At 42.9% G+C, this 22,382-nt stretch overlaps 1 protein-coding gene across 1 annotated transcript in view; it reads left to right on the top strand.

The window, feature by feature from the left end:
- Window positions 1-22,382, top strand: part of LOC109871093 (glypican-6) — a 164,075-nt gene that overhangs the window by 117,294 nt on the left and 24,399 nt on the right. The window contains exons 5-6 of the mRNA XM_020461923.2: window positions 8,408-8,538; window positions 10,711-10,857. Of these exons, the coding sequence (XP_020317512.2) occupies window positions 8,408-8,538; window positions 10,711-10,857 (278 nt within the window). The remainder of the gene's footprint in view (window positions 1-8,407; window positions 8,539-10,710; window positions 10,858-22,382) is intronic.

A 22,382-nucleotide genomic window follows, 5' to 3' on the forward strand; every position in this document is an offset into this window, starting at 1 on the left:
AGACTTAGACAGGGAGAGGTTGAAAATGTCAGTGAAGACACTTGCCAGTTGGTCAGCGCATGCTCGGAGTACACGTCCTAGTAATCCATCTGGCCCTGCGGCCTTGTGAATGTTGACCTGACTCACATCGGCTACGGCTGTCGTCCGGAACAGCTGATGCTCTCAGACATGTTTTTACTTTCCTCGAAGCGAGCATAGAAGTAGTTTAGCTCGTCTGGTAGGCTCGTGTCACTGGGCAGCTCGCGGCTGTGCTTCCCTTTCTGGTCTGTAATAGTTTGCAAGCCCTGCCACATCTGACGAGCATCGGAGCCGGTGTAGTATGGTTCGTCAGAGGGCATAGCAGGATTTCTTAATAGCTTCTGGGTTAGAGTCCCGCTCCCTGAAAGCGGCAGCTCTAGCCTTTAGCTCAGTGCGGAGGTTGCCTGTAATCCATGGCTTCTGGTTGGGGTATGTACGTACAATCACTGTCGGGACAACGTCCTTGATGCATTTATTGATAAAGCCAGTGACTGATGTGGTGTACTCCTCAATGCCACCGGAAGAATCCTGGAACATATTCCAGTCCGTGCTAGCAAAACAGTTCTGTAGCTTAGCGTCTGTCTCCTCTGACCACTTTGTTATTGACCGAGTCACTGATGCTTCCTGCTTTAGTTTTTGCTTGTAAGCAGGAATCAGGAGGATATAATCATGGTCAGATTTGCCAAATAGAGGTAGAGATGTTTACGCATCTGTGTGCCAGTGACTGATGTGGTGTACTCCTCAATGCCATTGGAAGAATCACAGAACATATTCCAGTCTGTGCTAGCAAAACAGTCCTGTAGCGTAGCATCCACGTCATCTGTAGCGTAGTGGTCAATGCTAATGCAGATTACTAGTAGTCAATGTTTTTTCCGATCCCTAAATTAAATGATTACTTCATTCAGTAGGGTGGTAATGATAGAGTGATGATAATTGTTAATTGTTAATTATTAGTATCTAATAATTAGTAGTAACTAGTAATTTTGACTGTGTATGTGTGGTGACATCCTGGGAGGTCTACTGGCTGTAGACAAGAACTCTGAATTGGTATGGCTGAGGAGTTTTCCATGGTAGGGGAGCCTTAGAGTTACTTAGGTCTCAGTGTTCCTCTCTGGAGTGCAGGTGGACTTTTATTGTCATGAGACTTGCCCTGAAGGCAGAACTGAGCCTTTTCCACTAGATGGGCCAGCTGTTGGCTAAATCTTGAAAAGAAAATTAAAATGTGTTTTTTGGTCTTAAATTAAGGTTAGGCATCAGGGGTTATCAGAGTGATGAAGGTAAGAATTAGGTTTAAAGTCAGATTTTCTGACTTTATGGCTGTGCCAGCTATTGACCGCTCTCCAGGTCAAGACTCATGACTATAAATGCCAACATACCTCTGGGGCTGCTAGCTAGCCAGGTCCCCTTGTGACTGTAGATTTTCCACTCCTGTAATTCCACAGAACGTCCCAGTCCCACATTACCATTATATATATCCCCCCAGGATGGACTCCAGTAGCTCTGCTCCATGACAATAACAAATAACCCATGGCTCTTTAAAAAAAAACTATATATATATATATATATACAGTTGAAGTCAGAAGTTTTTATACACTTAGATTGGAGTCCTTCAAACTCATCTTTAAACCACTCCACAAATGTCTTGTTAACAAACTATAGTTTTGGCGAGTTGGTTAGGACATCTGCTTTGTGCATGACACAAGTAACTTTTCCAACAATTGTTAATTCACTTATAATTCACTGTACCACAATTCCAGTGGGTCAGAAGTTTCCATACACTCAATTAGTATTTGGTTGCATTGCCTTTTAAATTGTTAAACTTGGGGAAACCTTTCGGGGAGCCATCCACAAGCTTCCCACAATAAGTTGGGCAAACTTTGGCCCTTCTCCTGACAGAGCTGGTGTAACTGAGTCAGGGTTGTAAGGCCTCCTTGCTCGCACACGCTTTTTCAGTTCTGCCTACAAATGTTCTATAAGAATGAGGTCAGGGCTTTGTGGTGGCCACTCCAATACATTGACTTTGTTGTCCTTAAGCCATTTTGCCACAACTTTGGAAGTATGCCTGGGGTCATTGTCCATTTGGAAGACCCACTTGCGACCAAGCTTTAACTTCCTGACTGATGTCTTGAGATGTTGCTTCTATATATCCACATTATTTTCTTTCCACATGATGCCATCTATTTTGTGAAATGCAACAGTTCCTGTTGCAGCAAAGCACCCCCACAACATGATGCTGCCACCCCGTGCTTCACAGTTGGGATGGTGTTCTTCGGCTTGCAAGCATCTCCCTTTTTCCTCCAAACATAACGATGGTCATTATGGCCAAACATTTCTGTTTTTGTTTCATCAGATCAGAGAACATTTCTCCAAAAAGTACGATCTTTGTCCCCATGTGCAGTTGCAAACCATAGTCTGGCTTTTTTTATGGCGGTTTTTGAGCAGTGGCTTCTTCCTTGCTGAGTGGCCTTTCAGGTTATGTCAATATAGGACTCGTTTTACTGTAGATACTTTTGTACCTGTTTCCTCCAGCATCGTCACAAGGTCCTTTACTGTTGTTCTGGGATTGATTCGCACTTTTTACACCAAAGTCTGTTCATCTGTAGGAACGCGTCTCCTTCCTGAACGGTATGTCGGCTGTGTGGTCACATGGTGTTTATACTTGCGTAGTATTGTTTGTATAGATGAACATGGTACCTTCAGGCCTTTGGAAATTGATCCGAAGGATGAACTAGACTTGTGGAGGTCCACCATTTTTTTCTGAGGTCTTGGCTGATTTCTTTTGATTTTCCCATGACATCAAGCAAAGAGGCATTGAGTTTGAAGGTTGGCCTTGCAATACATCCACAGGTACACCTCCAATTGACTCAAAATGATGTCAATTAGCCTATCAGAAGATTCTAAAGCCATGACATCATTTTCTGTAATTTTCCAAGCTGTTTAAAGGCACAGTCAACTTAGTGTATGTAAACTTCTGACCCACTGGAATTGTGATACAGTGAATTATAAGTGTGTAAACAATTGTTGGAAAAATTACTTGTCATGCACAAAGTACATGTCCTAACCGACTAGCCAAAACTATAGTTGTTAACAAGAAATTTAAGAAGTGGTTGAAAAACTAAATGTTTTAATGTCTCCAAACTAAGTGTTGGTAAACTTCCGACTTCAACTGTACATATATATCAACTGTATATATATATATATATATATATATATATATATATATATATATATATAAAATATTTATTTTACCTTTATCTAGCAAGTTAATTACAATTTCTTATTTTAAAGGTCTTCTCTGGTTCGCTAAGTGATTCTAGACAGCAATGACACGCAGAACATTGTCTTATACAGTAGACAATTAATAAGAAAGAGGATGAGATGTGTATTTCTTATGAATTCTTCTGAAGTAGACATCTCTTTGGTTCATGTGTCACATGATGTTATTTTTGTTCCAGACCATTGATTGAAGTGCTGTAAGTAAATGCAGTGTTGTTATACAGTTCAGACGTTAGCATATGGTTTCAGTCCACACAGTGATATTAAGTGACCTTATAGCATCCATGCCTGGGGCGGATGTAAATAAGACCTCAGTGACCTTATAGTGTCCGTGCCCACGGAGGATGTAAATAAGACCTCAGTGACCTTATAGTGTCCGTGCCCACGGAGGATGTAAATAAGACCTCAGTGACCTTATAGTGTCCGTGCCCACGGAGGATGTAAATAAGACCTCAGTGACCTTATAGCATCCATGCCCACGGAGGATGTAAATAAGACCTCCGTGACCTTATAGTGTCCGTGCCCACAGAGGATGTAAATAAGACCTCAGTGACCTTATAGTGTCCGTGCCCACGGAGGATGTAAATAAGACCTCAGTGACCTTATAGTGTCCGTGCCCACGGAGGATGTAAATAAGACCTCAGTGACCTTATAGTGTCCGTGCCCACGGAGGATGTCAATAAGACCTCAGTGACCTTATAGTGTCCGTGCCCATGGAGGATGTCAATAAGACCTCAGTGACCTTATAGTGTCCGTGCCCATGGAGGATGTAAATAAGACCTCAGTGACCTTATAGTGTCCGTGCCCATGGAGGATGTAAATAAGACCTCAAAGTGACTCTATAGCGTCCATGCCCATGGAGGATGTAAATAAGACCTCAAAGTGACTCTATAGCGTCCATGCTCAGGGAGGATGTAAATAAGACCTCAAAGTGACTCTATAGCATCCATGCTCGGGGCAGATGTACAGTTGTGGCCAAAAGTTTTGAGAATGACACAAATATACATTTTCACAAAGTCTGCTGCCTCAGTTTGTGTGATGGCAATTTGCATATACTCCAGAATGTTATGAAGAGTGATCAGATGAATTGCAATTAATTGCAAAGTCCCTCTTTGCCATGTAAGTAACATATAATGTTACTTACCCTACATTATTCATCTCATATGCATACGTATATACTGTACTCTATATCATCGACTGCATCCTTATGTAATACATGTATCACTAGCCACTTTAACTATGCCACTTTGTTTACATACTCATCTCATATGTTATACTGTACTCGATATCATCTACTGTATCTTGCCTATGCTGCTCTGTACCATCACTCATTCATATATCCTTATGTACATATTCTTTATCCCCTTACACTGTGTATAAGAATTGGAATTGGAATTGTTAGTTAGATTACTTGTTCGTTATTACTGCATTGTCGGAACTAGAAGCACAAGCATTTCGCTACACTCGCATTAACATCTGCTAACCATGTGTATGTGACAAATAAAATTTGATTTGATTTGATTTGAAATGAACTAAATCCCCCAAAAACATTTCCACTGCATTTCAGCCCTGCCAGAAAAGGACAGGGTAAATAAGACCTCAGTGACTTTATAGTGTCCGTGCCTGGGGCGGATGTAAATAAGACCTCAGTGACTTTATAGTGTCCGTGTCTGGGGCGGATGTAAATAAGACCTCAGTGACATTATAGTGTCCGTGTCTGGGGCGGATGTAAATAAGACCTCAAAGTGCTTCGCTTTGAGAAATTCTATGAAAACAATGACTCATCAGCGCTGTTCGTTTTATTTTGTACAACTAAATTATATTGACTCTATTGAGTTAATCTACATAGAAATTGAATTTTACTCCCAGAAGTGTTCATGCTACATAATTATGTGTTGCTGCAATGAGATGCGGTAATTCATTTAATGTGTCAAACCCACATAACAATTTGTTATGATGAGACACTATTTTCAAGTATGACAGATGAATATTGGCCAATACCAAGTGTTTTGCGTGATTCATAAATATACTGAACAAAAATGTTCATGCAACATGTAAAATGTTGGTCCCATGTTTCATGGGCTGAAATCAAAGATCCCATTTTTTTTAACCTGTTAGTAAGCATTTCTCTTTGTCAAGATAATCCATCCACCTGACAGGTGTAGCATATCAAGAAGCTGATTATCAATCATGATCATTACATAGGTGCACCTGGTGCTGGGGACAATAAATGGCCACTCCAAAATGTGCAGTTTTGGCAGACAACACAATGCCACAGTCTCAAGTTTTGAGGGAGTGTGAAATTGGCATGCTGACTGCAGGAAGGTCGACCAAAGCTGTCGCCAGAGTATTGAATGTTCATGTCTCTGCCATACACCGCCTCCAACGTTGTTTTAAAGAATTTCGCAGTACGTCCAAATGGCTTCACATCTGCAGACTTTGTGTATGGCTCTTGTGTGGGTGAGTGGTTTACTCATGTCAACGTTGTGAACAGAGTGTCCCATGGTGGCGGTGGGGTTATGGTACGGGCAGGAATAAGCTATGGACAATGAACACAATTGTATTTTATCAATTTAAATTTGAATGCACAGAGACACCTTAACGAGATCCTGAGGCCCATTCGTCCGCTGCCATCACCTCATGTTTCAAAATAATAATGCACGGACCCATGTCACAAGGATCTGTACACAATTCCTGGAAAATGTCCCAGTTCTTCCATGGCCTGCATATTCACCAGACATGTCACCCATTCAGCCAGTTTTGGATGTTTTGGATCAATGTGTATGACAGCGTGTTCCAGTTCCCGCCAATATCCAGCAACTTCTCACAGACATTGAAGAGGAGTGGGACAACACAGGCCACAATCAACTATATTTCATTTGCATGAGGCAAAAAGTGGTCACACCAGATACTGACTGGTTTTCCGATTCACATCCCTACATTCATTTTAAGGTATATGTGACCAGCAGACGCATATCTGTATTCCCATTCACGTGAAATCCATAGATTAGGGCCTAATTGATTTATTTAAATTGATTGACTTCCTTATATGAACAATAACAATGTTCTATTTTACATTTATATTTTTCAGTGTATATACTATATGCTGTATACTGCCTTCAGAAAGTATTCAACATTGGCTTAACAAGTCACATAATAAGTAGTGTTTAACATGATTTTTGAATGACTACCTAATCTATGTACCCACACATACAATTATCTGTAAGGTCCCTCAGTCAAGCAGTGAATTTCAAACACAGATTCAACCACAAAGACCAGGGAGGTTTTCCAATGCCTCACAAAGAAGGGAACCTATTGGTAGATGGGTAAAAACACAAAAAGCAGTCATTAAATATACCTTTGAGCATGGTGAAGTTATTAATTATACTTTGGATGGTGTATCAATACATCCAGTCACTACAAAAATACAGGCGCCTTGTCTAACTCATTTACCGGAAAGGAAGGAAACCGCTCAGGGATTACACCATGAGGCCAATGGGGATTTTAAAACGGTTAGAGTTTAAAGGGATACATTGGAATTTTGGCAATGGGGCCCTTGATCTACTGACCCAGAGTCAGAAGAATTTGTGGATACCATTTTTATGTCTTTGCTTGCAGTTTGAAGGAAGTTGCTAACTAGCGCTAGTTAGCTCAGTTGCTAACTAGCGCTAGTTAGCTCAATTGCTAACTAGCGCTAGTTAGCTCAATTGCTAACTAGCGCTAGTTAGCTCAGTTGCTAACTAGCATTAGTGCAACGACTGGAAGTCTATTTGTACACTTTGGATACCCATAGACTTCCAGTCATTGTGCTAATGTTAGTTAGAATTGACTCGCGAAACTACCACAGAGACATAAAATTGGTATCCACAAGTTCATCTGACTCTTGGGAAGTACACAAAGGGCCTCATTGCCAAAATCCTGAAGTATCCCTTTAATGGCTGTGATGGCTGTGAAAAACTGAACATGGATCAACAACATCATAGTTACTCAACAAAACTAACCTAAATGACAGTGAAAAGAAGTAAGTTTGTACAGAATAAAACTATTCCAAAACTTGCATCCTGTTTGCAGTAAGGCACTAACGGAACATTTTATGTACTGAATACAAAGCGTTATGTTTGGGGCGAACACATCACTGAGTACCACTCTTCATATTTTGAAGCATGGTGGTGGCTTTATCATGTTATGGGTATGCTTGTCATTGGCAAAGACTAGGTTGGGTTTTTTGTTGAAAAAAAGTAAATATCCTAGAAGAAAACCTGGTTCAGTCTGCTTTCCAACCGACACTGGGAAGAAAATTCATCTTTTAGCAGGATAATAAACTAAAACAGAAAGCTTACAAAGCTTACAAAGACAACATTGAATTATCCTGAGTGACCTAGTTACAGTTTTTTACTTAAATTTGCTTGAAAATCTATCGAAAGACCTGAAAATGACTGTTTAGCAATGATCAACAACCAACTTGACAGAGCTTGGATAAATTAAAGAATAATATGCAAACATTGTACAATCCAGGTGTGCAAAGCTCTTAGAGAGAGAGAGACACAGCTGTAATCACTGCGAAAGGTGATTCGAACATGTATTGAGTCAAGGCTGTGAATACTTACAGTACCAGTCAAAATGTTATTTTTACTATGTTTCACATTGTAGAATAATAGTGAAGACATCAAAACTATGAAATAACACGTATGGAATCATGTTGTAACCATAAAAGTGTTAAACAAATCAAAATATATTTTATATTTTATATTCTTCAAATTCTTTGCACACAATCTTGGCATGGAAATGAGATATTTCTGTATTAGATTATAAATACATTTGCAAACATTTTGAAAAACATGTTTTCACTTTGTCATTATGGGGTATTCTGTAGGTGAGTGAGAACAAACAATATATTTAACAAAATGTTGAATACATTAAGGGGTATGAATATTGTCTGACGCCACTGTACATTTTGCTGAAGAGATACATTAATTTACATATTGATACCATGGTAAAGCATTGAACGCAAATGGGGATAATTTGCTTTCTCTGGATACCCATACATCCTCAAACTCAAAGCTTTTGGAAGGCATTGTGGCTAATGTTTTCTCCTTCCTTTATTCTGTGACAGATGCCATGTTGCTGGTGGCACAGAGGCTGGAGGGACCCTTCAACATTGAGTCTGTCATGGAGCCCATTGATGTGAAGATTTCAGAGGCCATCATGAATATGCAAGACAACAGCGTCCAGCTCTCCTACAAGGTATGTCAACCAAATTAATCAAACTGATTTCCAGAAGCAAATAAAGTGTCTAGAGTCCAATAAAACACACATTAAAAGTGTATGGCGTTACATGTTCTGTACTCCCACATTAAGTCTGTAAGGACAGGGCACAGCTGTATTCTGTCAGGTACAGTTTATATTTGAAAAGCAACTGAATCGTGCTTTAGGTGAGTATTGCAAACCATTCTCATTATATCCAGTTTTAGGTCTTTGTATTTTAATTACATGTTCCCCATTGGTTAGATAATCTTAGTTCAACTAACAGAAGTTAATGTGTTTCCTGTGTTTTACAGCATTTTACTTTGCCCACAAAATTGTAGTCATTGCAAGAATAAACTGAAGTGGTTGTGAGGAGATTTTTCAGTCTACACAGGCTTAAATACTTGCTCTTGTTCAAGGCTACATGTTGGATGCTTGATCTCGTCCAAGGCTACATGTTGGATGCTTGCTCTCGTCCAAGGCTACATGTTGAATGCTTGCTCTCGATCAAGGCCACATGTTGGATGCTTGATCTCGTCCAAGGCTACATGTTGGATGCTTGATCTCGTCCAAGGCCACATGTTGGATGCTTGATCTCGTCCAAGGCTACATGTTGGATGCTTGCTCTCGTCCAAGGCTACATGTTGAATGCTTGCTCTCGATCAAGGCCACATGTTGGATGCTTGATCTCGTCCAAGGCTACATGTTGGATGCTTGATCTCGTCCAAGGCTACATGTTGGATGCTTGATCTCGTCCAAGGCTACATGTTGAATGCTTGCTCTCGTCCAAGGCTACATGTTGGATGCTTGATCTCGTCCAAGGCTACATGTTGGATGCTTGATCTCGATCAAGGCCACATGTTGAATGCTCTCTCTCGTTCAAGGCCACATGTTGAATGCTCTCTCTCGATCAAGGCTACATGTTGAATGCTCTCTCTCGATCAAGGCCACATGTTGAATGCTCTCTCTCGATCAAGGCCACATGTTGAATGCTCGCTCTCGATCAAGGCTACATGTTGAATGCTCTCTCTCGTTCAAGGCCACATGTTGAATGCTCTCTCTCGATCAAGGCTACATGTTGAATGCTCTCTCTCGATCAAGGCTACATGTTGAATGCTCTCTCTCGTTCAAGGCCACATGTTGAATGCTCTCTCTCGTTCAAGGCTGCATGTTGAATGCTTGCTCTCGATCAAGGATAAATACTCCAATAGCTTTCTCATGATACAGATTTGTTTATCTTTAAAGTACAATATATGTGGTGAATTGCCCATAATCCTTTAAAAAGTGAACTCCATGATATTTTACAAGGCTGGTTATGCTCATTTGAAAAACCTATCAGCTCTGGTTAGATAAATGTGACTTTGAGCACTGTCATGTTCGTGATTCACAAGGCCTTAGGATGCACAAGGCCATTGGATCCACAAGGCTTTAGGATCCACAAGGCTTTAGGATCCACAAGGCTTTAGGATCCACAAGGCTTTAGGATCCACAAGGCTTTAGGATCCACAAGGCTTTAGGATCCACAAGGCTTTAGGATCCACAAGGCTTTAGGATCCGCAAGGCTTTAGGATCCGCAAGGCTTTAGGATCCGCAAGGCTTTAGGATCCGCAAGGCTTTAGGATCCACAAGGCTTTAGGATCCACAAGGCTTTAGGATCCACAAGGCTTTAGGATCCACAAGGCTTTAGGATCCGCAAGGCTTTAGGATCCGCAAGGCTTTAGGATCCGCAAGGCTTTAGGATCCGCAAGGCTTTAGGATCCGCAAGGCTTTAGGATCCGCAAGGCTTTAGGATCCACAAGGCTTTAGGATCCACAAGGCTTTAGGATCCGCAAGGCTTTAGGATCCGCAAGGCTTTAGGATCCGCAAGGCTTTACGATCCGCAAGGCTTTAGGATCCGCAAGGCTTTAGGATCCGCAAGGCTTTAGGATCCGCAAGGCTTTAGGATCCACAAGGCTTTAGGATCCACAAGGCTTTAGGATCCACAAGGCTTTAGGATCCACAAGGCTTTAGGATCCACAAGGCTTTAGGATCCACAAGGCTTTAGGATCCACAAGGCTTTAGGATCCGCAAAGCATTATCAAAACATCTTGTTTTCCATCTTTTCCACATCCCAGGTAATTCTAGCTTCTCTCGCAGTCCAGCAGTTCGATGTCCTTCTCTGTGTAATTGCAGGTTTTTCAAGGCTGCGGCCAGCCAAAGCCCTCAGGAATGGGTGGCAGGTCTACCCGCGGCATTTCGGATGTGTTCAACGCCCGTTTCAGGCCCTACAGCCCAGAGGAGCGGCCCACCACTGCAGCTGGCACCAGCCTGGACAGACTGGTAAGGAGAAGCAGAGACACACAGCCCACAGAGCCACTGCCTCAGAGTAAACATAATTTGTCTTTCTGTCTTGACACTGTTGATTAAAACGCCCTCCGTTCAGGCCCCTCTTTCCCTCTCTCTATTGATCTGTGTTTGTTAACAAATCATCAGCTTTACCCCGGTAGTGCAAAGAGAAGTGTCCAGCAACCCATGCTTTTCCTGTCTTTGTGTATCTCACAAATAAGAAAGAAAAGATTCATCGAATTTGAGAGATTGACAGAGGCAGGTGTTTGCTGTACAAAGTAAACCTTTACTTTCTATCAGATTAGCTTTGTTTTGAATCATTGAATCGTGTTCCGGTTTTTATCGCAGTGACATTAACTTGGTGTTTTGGTAAGGGTAGGCTTTAGGATCCTAAGCTCAATATAAAGCTGACAGTCCAATTCAGGTGTGAGAAATGTATCTGCATGTATTATTTGTACAAGTCCAGTCACTTTGTCTGCATGCAGAGGGTAATGTGAAGGCCAGGAGTTAAGGCTTGTCAAATTGACCGATTTCAAAAGTCTGTCTCTATCGTGCAGTGATATATTTGTAGGAGAACAAAAACCTTGAGGTTAAATGTGTTTCTCTCAATAATCCTCAAGCACTTCATTTTGAATGTATTCTAAATGTGTTTATCTATTCAATATGCGTCTGTTTGATGAATAACATTTGTAGCTGCAAGTTGAACAATATTCAACTTACGCACAGACGTTCCTTTCATTCGGTATTTCGACAGTATTTCAATTATGGACTCAATTGAATGTCAACTCTATTTTGTAACACAGGAAAATAATAACTGGATTGAGAAAATGAAGTTATGCATGACTTCATGCTAAAACCAGAATACCATTATAAGAAAATATACATTTTCTTCCATCTATTTAATTAATGAATAGTAATTATTATTTTCCTTAACTTTGTTCCTCCTCTTAACTCTTTTTGAAGGACTCTGATGTCGTCGGATTAATGCATTTGGATGTCATTTGTGTGTGTGTGTGTGTACCTCCCTCTTCCTGCTCTATTTAATTAAAGTGCTTCTCTTTCTTATCCTATGCTGCTTACCAGAGGATTGTCTGGAGTGCGATGCAACACAGTGTAAGCTTTATGAATTCTACTGTTAACGTTTATAATTTTGTCTGGGACTCTATTGTATGTTATTGTCTCCTATGCCCTACTCTCTAATGTATTGTCACTGAAAAATAAGAATTACAGAGGTTGGATCTTAACTTGATCACTCTTTTGTCACTGAGAATTTTCCTGATTCAGCTTGAAATTCAAATGAGCCTTGAGTGGCTGACAATGAGCAGTTCTCTTTCTCTCCATGCGGGGGCAGTCAGGTCTTTGGGATCAGGGCTTGCTATCAAAATAATGTTTTCTCTCACTCGCTCAAACGCTATAGACCTAGGTACTATTACTGCATCGTTCAAATAAATGTAAAATAAATTAAACATGAAATGCAGCCCTACACATCAACACCCATTGTTTTATATAGCTAAATAACACAAGATAGATATTGGTCTCCGCTAGGCTACGACATACAAGTGTCTAGTGTATCCGAAGTTTGCCCACGCTGCTATAGTGATTTTAAATATTAAATATTCATTCAAATCCTCCTGCTGCAGGAATCTTATTTTCCTCCTGTGACGTGATGGATCAAATTAAGTTCTGACATCTGTACAGACGAGATAGGGTTGTGTATTTCCTGGCAACTACTGTTGTAAACAAGCACAGTGACATCTAAAGCCCCAACGTTATACCATATATACACTGCTCAAAAAAATAAAGGGAACACTTAAACAACACAATGTAACTCCAAGTCAATCACACCACTGTGGAATCAAACTGTCCACTTAGGAAGCACCACTGATTGACAATATATTTCACATGCTGTTGTGCAAATGGAACAGACAACAGGTGGAAATTATAGGCAATTAGCAAGACACCCCACAGACCACTTCTCAGTTCCTATGCTTCCTGGCTGATGTTTTGGTCACTTTTGAATGCTGGCGGTGCTTTCACTCTAGTGGTAGCATGAGACGGAGTCTACAACCCACACAAGTGGCTCAGGTAGTGCAGCTCATCCAGGATGGGACATCAATGCGAGCTGTGGCAAGAAGATTTGCTGTGTCTGTCAGCGTAGTGTCCAGAGCATGGAGGTGCTACCAGGAGATAGGCCAGTACATCAGGAGACGTGGAGGAGGCCGTAGGAGGGCAACAACCCAGCCGCAGGACCGCTACCTCCGCCTTTGTGCAAGGAGGAGCAGGAGGAGCACTGCCAGAGCCCTGCAAAATTACCTCCAGCAGGCCACAAATGTGCATGTGTCTGCTCAAACGGTCAGAAACAGACTCCATGAGGGTGGTATGAGGGCCCGACGTCCACAGGTGGGGGTTGTGCTTACAGCCCAACACCGTGCAGGACGTTTGGCATTTGCCAGAGAACACCAAGATTGGCAAATTCGCCACTGGCGCCCTGTGCTCTTCACAGATGAAAGCAGGTTCACACTGAGCACGTGTGACAGACGTGACAGAGTCTGGAGATGCCGTGGAGAACGTTCTGCTGCCTTCCTCCAGCATGACCAGTTTGGCGGTTGGTCAGTCATGGTGTGGGGTGGCATTTCTTTGGGGGGCCGCACAGCCCTCCATGTGCTTGCCAGAGGTAGCCTGACTGCCATTAGGTACCAAGATGAGATCCTCAGACCCCTTGTGAGACCATATGCTGGTGCGGCTGGCCCTGGGTTCCTCCTAATGCAAGACAATGCTAGACCTCATGTGGCTGGAGTGTGTCAGCAGCACATCTGGGACATCATGTCTAGCTCCATCCACCAACGCCACGTTGCACCACAGACTGTCCAGGAGTTGGCAGATGCTTTAGTCCAGGTCTGGGAGGAGATCCCTCAGGAGACCATCCGCCACCTCATCAGGAGCATGCCCAGGCGTTGTAGGGAGGTCATACAGGCACGTGGAGGCCACACACACTACTGAGCCTCATTTTGACTTGTTTTAAGGACATTACATCAAAGTTGGATCAGCCTGTAGTGTGGTTTTCTACTTTCATTGTGAGTGTGACTCCAAATCCAGACCTCCATGGGTTGATACATTTGATTTCCATTGATCATTTTTGTGTGATATTGTTGTCAGCACATTCAAGTATGTAAAGAAAAAAGTATTTAATAAGAATATTTCATTCATTTAGATCTAGCATGTGTTATTTTAGTGTTCCCTTTATTTTTTGAGCAGTGTATATATCTTAGCCACCATCTCAGCCACTGTCTCAGAAGCTACTCCAATAAGAGTACTCTTTTAAGTAACATGTTTTATGTTATTGCAGAGTGGTCTGTGTTTGATTACAAAGCATTGCATTTCTGGAGCTGTTGAGACCTTAGTCAGGGCCTCTGTATTTTATGGTGTTCTGTAACAACATTGGCTGTTAAACATCGTATTAGAAGTCAGGTGTACCACCAGGACCGGTGCTGTAGATAGTAGTCAGGTGTACCACCGGGACCGGTGCTGTAGATAGTAGTCAGGTGTACCACCAGGACCGGTGCTGTAGATAGTAGTCAGGTGTACCACCGGGACCGGTGCTGTAGATAGTAGTCAGGTGTACCACCGGGACCGGTGCTGTAGATAGTAGTCAGGTGTACCACCGGGACCGGTGCTGTAGATAGTAGTCAGGTGTACCACCGGGACCGGTGCTGTAGATAGTAGTCAGGTGTACCACCAGGACCGGTGCTGTAGTTGGTAGTCAGGTGTACCACCAGGACAGGTGCTGTAGATAGTAGTCAGGTGTACCACCAGGACCGGTGCTGTAGATAGTAGTCAGGTGTACCACCGGGACCGGTGCTGTAGATAGTAGTCAGGTGTACCACCGGGACCGGTGCTGTAGATAGTAGTCAGGTGTACCACCAGGACCGGTGCTGTAGTTGGTAGTCAGGTGTACCACCGGGACAGGTGCTGTAGATAGTAGTCAGGTGTACCACCAGGACCGGTGCTGTAGATAGTAGTCAGGTGTACCACTGGGACCGGTGCTGTAGATAGTAGTCAGGTGTACCACCAGGACCGGTGCTGTAGATAGTTGTCAGGTGTACCACCAGGACCGGTGCTGTAGATAGTAGTCAGGTGTACCACCAGGACCGTTGCTGTAGATAGTTGTACCACCGGGGGTGGCGCCGGTGGCAGTCGTCATCTGGGTGGCTGCTCAAATGGCAGACAGAGTGAAACGAGGCCTCCAGACTGCCTCATGAATAACTGGGCATTTAGCCAGCTTGGAGATTCCCTTTAGATGTTGAGGTGCTGTAGATAGTAGTCAGGTGTACCACCAGGACCGGTGCTGTAGTTGGTAGTCAGGTGTACCACCAGGACAGGTGCTGTAGATAGGTGTCAGGTGTACCACCAGGACCGGTGCTGTAGATAGTAGTCAGGTGTACCACCAGGACCGGTGCTGTAGATAGTTGTCAGGTGTACCACCAGGACCGTTGCTGTAGATAGTTGTACCACCGGGGGTGGCGCCGGTGGCAGTCGTCATCTGGGTGGCTGCTCAAATGGCAGACAGAGTGAAACGAGGCCTCCAGACTGCCTCATGAATAACTGGGCATTTAGCCAGCTTGGAGATTCCCTTTAGATGTTGAGGTGAGTGACAGAGGCTGATTATGGACATGTGACGGCTAGACAAGGACACCTGATGAGGGTATCCCGTTATGAGCATCCATGTGCACTGTAGTCAGGGGGTGTCTAGTTCTCTGCTGTGCTGATTGGTTCATAGATCTTACCGGCTCCATAAAAAGTTTGAGTTACTACAGTACTGTAGCTTTCCATAGTCAGCCGTCCTCTCAGTTTCATGATGCCATAGAGTTCATTCAATAATAATGCAAGGAGCTGTTGTGGTGTTGGCGGGAGCCAGAATGTTAAACAGACACACTGGTATGCTTTTCTTTATGCAAAGCCCGTCATTAGCATGAAATGTGAAGCTGGACATTGTCTTAAAATAATCACACTGCCCACAGAGAAATGAATTTCTGCTAAAGAATCTATTTCTGAATACAAAATGCATTTTGTATGTCAGAATGTATTTTCATTGATGTATGAGTTATAGGGGGTATTAAAGCAGTGTCAAAAAAACCTGTAAGGATATAGTGCAGACATATGGTAATGTAATTGCATCATTCTGTAGCCCTTTCCTGTAGTCAAATTACCTCGTGGCCTCATCGGTGGAATGTGGAATTTTTTCATAATTTCATAATGTTTGAACATTACAAAAAAGAATATGCCGGAAATCCAGTGTGTCTCTGTCAAATAGTTGTGTTATATTTCAGTCTTCTATGATGTATATAAAGTGTAATCTGGGATGCAAACTCAAAATGTAATACATTTAAACTCTTTATCTGACATGGTACAGGTGTCTTCTTTTTTAATGCCCATAACCATGTGTGTGAGGTGGATGCTTTTGTTTCAAAGTAGATTAGTTTAAGATGACCAAGAAACACTCTGTGTGACCCATATTTAGCCCACCTCAGTAAAGGGTTAACTTTAACAATCGATGATCAGACTACAAAAATATGAATCCAGAAGTGGGCGTGATAAATGTGATACAGGAGGCAATACTGTAGATTGCTGCAGTTTGGATTAGGCTTGGGGTTGTGGGGGTGTCTGCTCATCCAGAAGAAGCCTACCTCCAGCTGCCAGATAGCAGCCTACCTCCAGCTGCCAGATAGCAGTCCACCTCCAGCTGCCAGATAGCAGCCCACCTCCAGCTGCCAGGCTGCAGCCCACCTCCAGCTGCCAAGTAGCATCCAGTTATTAACTAGGATCCTGTGGCTTCTCCTACTGTAGCTGCAGTCTCCCACAGATGCAGCAGTTATCACTGCTTTTGTCTGTTTATTCATCATCAGAGCTGTCTGGGTTCACTGTGGGAGGCCTCCTCCACAGTTACACCGCTCACCGTCCTCCTTTAACTTCTCTATCATCATCATTATCAGTTACACTCTTGGTGATATCGCATGTATGAAAAGCTAAGGTGTCCTTTGATTCAGAGTTAGTGTCTGACTTCATCGCTGAATTAGCCAACCAAAAGATGGGAGCCGAGCCTGGGATGGCTGGGACATCGGAAGTGTCTCTGTCTGTGTGTCGTCGTCTGGCTGCGTTGCAGTGTTTATGTGGGAGCCCTGAGGAGCCAGCATACCTCCAGGCTCCAGCTCCATGAGTAATGACTGCTTAATTGCCTGACATCCTGTCACCATCCACCATCACAGTCCTGAGAGAGGAATGGATATTTTGTATGTCCAAAGGGAGATGAAGACACTACAGAGTGTCAGGCTGAGAGGGCCTTTAATAGCTGATGTTTGATGATATGGCGGTCCTTTATTGTACCATTTAGTATACGTTAAGGTCTAGTTTTATTCAGTGTCTTCTCCTGCCGCGTTCTTGTTTTTTATTTTAATTTTTTTACCTTTATTTTACCAGGTAGGCAAGTTGAGAACACCTTTATTTAACCAGGTAGGCAAGTTGAGAACAAGTTCTCATTTACAATTGCGACCTGGCCAAGATAAAGCAAAGCAGTTCGACAGATACAACGACACAGAGTTACACATGGAGTAAAACAAACATACAGTCAATAATACAGTATAAACAAGTCTATATACAATGTGTGCAAATGAGGTGAGAAGGGAGGTAAAGGCAAAAAAGGCCATGGTGGCAAAGTAAATACAATATAGCAAGTAAAACACTGGAATGGTAGTTTTGCAATGGAAGAATGTGCAAAGTAGAAATAAAAATAATGGGGTGCAAAGGAGCAAAATAAATTAATTAATTAAATACAGTTGGGAAAGAGGTAGTTGTTTGGGCTAAATTATAGGTGGGCTATGTACAGGTGCAGTAATCTGTGAGCTGCTCTGACAGTTGGTGCTTAAAGCTAGTGAGGGAGATAAGTGTTTCCAGTTTCAGAGATTTTTGTAGTTCGTTCCAGTCATTGGCAGCAGAGAACTGGAAGGAGAGGCGGCCAAAGAAAGAATTGGTTTTGGGGGTGACTAGAGAGATATACCTGCTGGAGCGTGTGCTACAGGTGGGAGATGCTATGGTGACCAGCGAGCTGAGATAAGGGGGGCTTTACCTTGCAGGGTATTGTAGATGACATAGAGCCAGTGGGTTTGGCGACGAATATGAAGCGAGGGCCAGCCAACGAGAGCGTACAGGTCGCAATGGTGGGTAGTATATGGGGCTTTGGTGACAAAACGGATTGCACTGTGATAGACTGCATCCAATTTGTTGAGTAGGGTATTGGAGGCTATTTTGTAAATGACATCGCCAAAGCCGAGGATTGGTAGGATGGTCAGTTTTACAAGGGTATGTTTGGCAGCATGAGTGAAGGATGCTTTGTTGCGAAATAGGAAGCCAATTCTAGATTTAACTTTGGATTGGAGATGTTTGATATGGGTCTGGAAGGAGAGTTTACAGTCTAACCAGACACCTAAGTATTTGTAGTTGTCCACGTATTCTAAGTCAGAGCCGTCCAGAGTAGTGATGTTGGACAGGCGGGTAGGTGCAGGTAGCGATCGGTTGAAGAGCATGCATTTAGTTTTACTTGTATTTAAGAGCAATTGGAGGCCACGGAAGGAGAGTTGTATGGCATTGAAGCTTGCCTGAAGGGTTGTTAACACAGTGTCCAAAGAAGGGCCGGAAGTATACAGAATGGTGTCGTCTGCGTAGAGGTGGATCAGAGACTCACCAGCAGCAAGAGCGACCTCATTGATGTATACAGAGAAGAGAGTCGGTCCAAGAATTGAACCCTGTGGCACCCCCATAGAGATTGCCAGAGGTCCGGACAGCAGACCCTCCGATTTGACACACTGAACTCTATCAGAGAAGTAGTTGGTGAACCAGGCGAGGCAATCATTTGAGAAACCAAGGCTGTCGAGTCTGCCGATGAGGATGTGGTGATTGACAGAGTCGAAAGCCTTGGCCAGATCAATGAATACGGCTACACAGTAATGTTTCTTATCGATGGCGGTTAAGATATCATTTAGGACCTTGAGCGTGGCTGAGGTGCACCCATGACCAGCTCTGAAACCAGATTGCATAGCAGAGAAGGTATGGTGAGATTCGAAATGGTCGGTAATCTGTTTGTTGACTTGGCTTTCGAAGACCTTAGAAAGGCATGGTAGGATAGATATAGGTCTGTAGCAGTTTGGGTCAAGAGTGTCCCCCCCTTTGAAGAGGGGGATGACCGCAGCTGCTTTCCAATCTTTGGGAATCTCAGACGACACGAAAAAGAGGTTGAACAGGCTAGTAATAGGTGTGGCAACAATTTTGGCAGATAATTTTAGAAAGAAAGGGTCCAGATCGTCTAGCCCGGCTGATTTGTAGGGGTCCAGATTTTGCAGCTCTTTCAGAACATCAGCTGAATGGATTTGGGAGAAGGAGAAATGGGGAAGGCTTGGGCGAGTTGCTGTTGTGGGTGCAGTGCTGTTGACCGGGGTAGGAGTAGCCAGGTGGAAAGCATGGCCAGCCGTAGAAAAATGCTTATTGAAATTCTCAATTATGGTGGATTTATCAGTGGTGACAGTGTTTCCTATCTTCAGTGCAGTGGGCAGCTGGGAGGAGGTGTTCTTATTCTCCATGGACTTTACAGTGTCCCAGAACTTTTTTGAGTTAGTGTTGCAGGAAGCAAATTTCTGCTTGAAAAAGCTAGCCTTGGCTTTTCTAACTGCCTGTGTATAATGGTTTCTGGCTTCCCTGAACAGCTGCATATCACGGGGGCTGTTCGATGCTAATGCAGAACGCCATAGGATGTTTTTGTGTTGGTTAAGGGCAGTCAGATCTGGGGAGAACCAAGGGCTATATCTGTTCCTGGTTCTAAATTTCTTGAATGGGGCATGTTTATTTAAGATGGTTAGGAAGGCTTTTTTTTTTTATATCCAGGCATCCTCTACTGATGGGATGAGATCAATATCCTTCCAGCATACCCCGGCCAGGTCGATTAGAAAGGCCTGCTCGCTGAAGTGTTTCAGGGAGCGTTTTACAGTGATGAGTGGAGGTCGCTTGACCGCTGACCCATTACGGATGCAGGCAATGAGGCAGTGATCGCTGAGATCTTGGTTGAAGACAGCAGAGGTGTATTTAGAGGGGAAGTTGGTTAGAATGATATCTATGAGGGTGCCCTAGTTTAAGGCTTTGGGGAGGTACCTGGTAGGTTCATTGATAATTTGTGTGAGATTGAGGGCATCAAGTTTAGATTGTAGGATGGCTGGGGTGTTAAGCATGTTCCAGTTTAGGTCGCCTAGCAGCACGAGCTCTGAAGATAGATGGGGGGCAATCTGTTCACATATGGTGTCCAGAGCACAGCTGGGGGCAGAGGGTGGTCTATAGCAGGCGGCAACAGTGAAAGACTTGTTTTTAGAGAGGTGGATTTTTAAAAGTAGAAGTTCAAATTGTTTGGGTACAGACCTGGATAGTAGGACAGAACTCTGCAGGCTATCTTTGCAGTAGATTGCAACACCGCCCCTTTTGGCAGTTCTATCTTGTCTGAAAATGTTGTAGTTTGGAATTAAAATGTCTGAATCTTTGGTGGTCTTCCTAAGCCAGGATTCAGACACAGCTAGAACATCCGGGTTGGCAGAGTGTGCTAAAGCAGTGAATAGGCTTGCCTGGACTGCATGGATACACAACCTGTTTACTGCATGGATACACAACCTGTTTACTGCATGGATACACAACCTGTTTACTGCATGGATACGCAACCGGTTTACTGCATGGATACACAACCTGTTTACTGCATGGATACACAACCTGTTTACTGCATGGATACACAACCTGTTAACTGCATGGATACACAACCTGTTTACTGCATGGATACACAACCTGTTTACTGCATGGATACACAACCTGTTTACTGCATGGATACACAACCTGTTTACTGCATGGATGCGCAACCTGTTTACTGCACGGATACACAGCCTGTTTACTGCATGGATACACAACCTGTTTACTGCATGGATACACAACCTGTTTACTGCATGGATACGCAACCTGTTTACTGCATGGATACACAACCTGTTTACTGCATGGATACGCAACCTGTTTACTGCATGGATACGCAACCTGTTTACTGCATGGATACACAACCTGTTTACTGCATGGATACACAACCTGTTTACTGCATGGATACGCAACCTGTTTACTGCATGGATACACAACCTGTTTACTGCATGGATACGCAACCTGTTTACTGCATGGATACACAACCTGTTTACTGCATGGATACGCAACCTGTTTACTGCATGGATACACAACCTGTTTACTGCATGGATACGCAACCTGTTTACTTGATATATCAGGATTTGATGGGAAATGTATTCCAATATCATTTTTCAATCACAGGAAAAAGCAGGAAGCAAAAAAGTTATATGATTGAATTATAAAATAATGTTTTGTTGCTATTTACAACAATTTAGTTAGAAATGTATGCACGTAAAAACATTTTGGATTTAGGTATTTCTCCAGTCTCTGCATAATTTGGTGCACAACTGAATGTGGATGTCGCAACAGGTTGATAAACTCCGTTAAATTATTTCTGTGCAATTATACTCTTGGCTTCAGATTTCTATAACTCGATAGGGTGATGTCCATTTCCATGTTCTTGCAAATCTGTGTGCTCTCCATCGCCAGTACATTTATGTGGATGTAAATTAATTGTGCCTGACTCATTGATTGCTTTTTGGGAGACTAAAGTCCTCTAGCTGTGCATGGATGTGGCGCCTCATGTGCAGTAAAAGAAATTGGATAGCTTCAGATCAGTGCCATAGATACCACACTACAGTCTATCTTCATTAGCTAGATGAGCATCATCTTGGAACACAACAACAGTCTGATGCAGCTGAATCTTATATTCTGCCCTCTGAGCGGAAGTTTTGCTTCTTCTTAGTGTTTTATATGCTACCTGTTATACCGATAATATTTTATTACTTATATTTACCCATTTCTCTCTGAAGCATAGTAGATTTAGGTCTCTCGTAGAATTGGAACTCATAGAATTAAGTCTCTCATTCATTTGAAACAACTATACATATTGTGTGTTATTTGCAGCCAATACGCATTGGAACATGAAATGCCAGTGTGGTGGCCTGGGTTATACCACTGCCAGGAAGCCATCATCGTCTCCTTCTCCAAAGACTTGACCCATACATAAACCATCTGCAGTCCAGAATCACTTAGACACTGAAACATTCTTGTTTTGGATACGGCTTAGTGGAACTAAGTTGGCCAGTCCACATATCCAGTGGTTGTATTTGTCCACTCTAGCCTAAGCCATGCAATTATGTAGATTCCACAGATTCTAACATAATTGTTAGTTTTTACCGAAACCACATGAAAATAAACAGTGTAAAAATGGATAGTCCTATTATTTGACAGTGTATTTAGGAATCTCTGAACGGAGGGCGGTACTCAAGCATACAAATGTAATGGTTGAAAAATGGTAGCCTGACATATACCAGCAATCTTGGATAACCACT

Source organism: Oncorhynchus kisutch, linkage group LG26, assembly GCF_002021735.2.
Source record: "Oncorhynchus kisutch isolate 150728-3 linkage group LG26, Okis_V2, whole genome shotgun sequence".
NCBI classification, from domain to species: domain Eukaryota; kingdom Metazoa; phylum Chordata; class Actinopteri; order Salmoniformes; family Salmonidae; genus Oncorhynchus; species Oncorhynchus kisutch.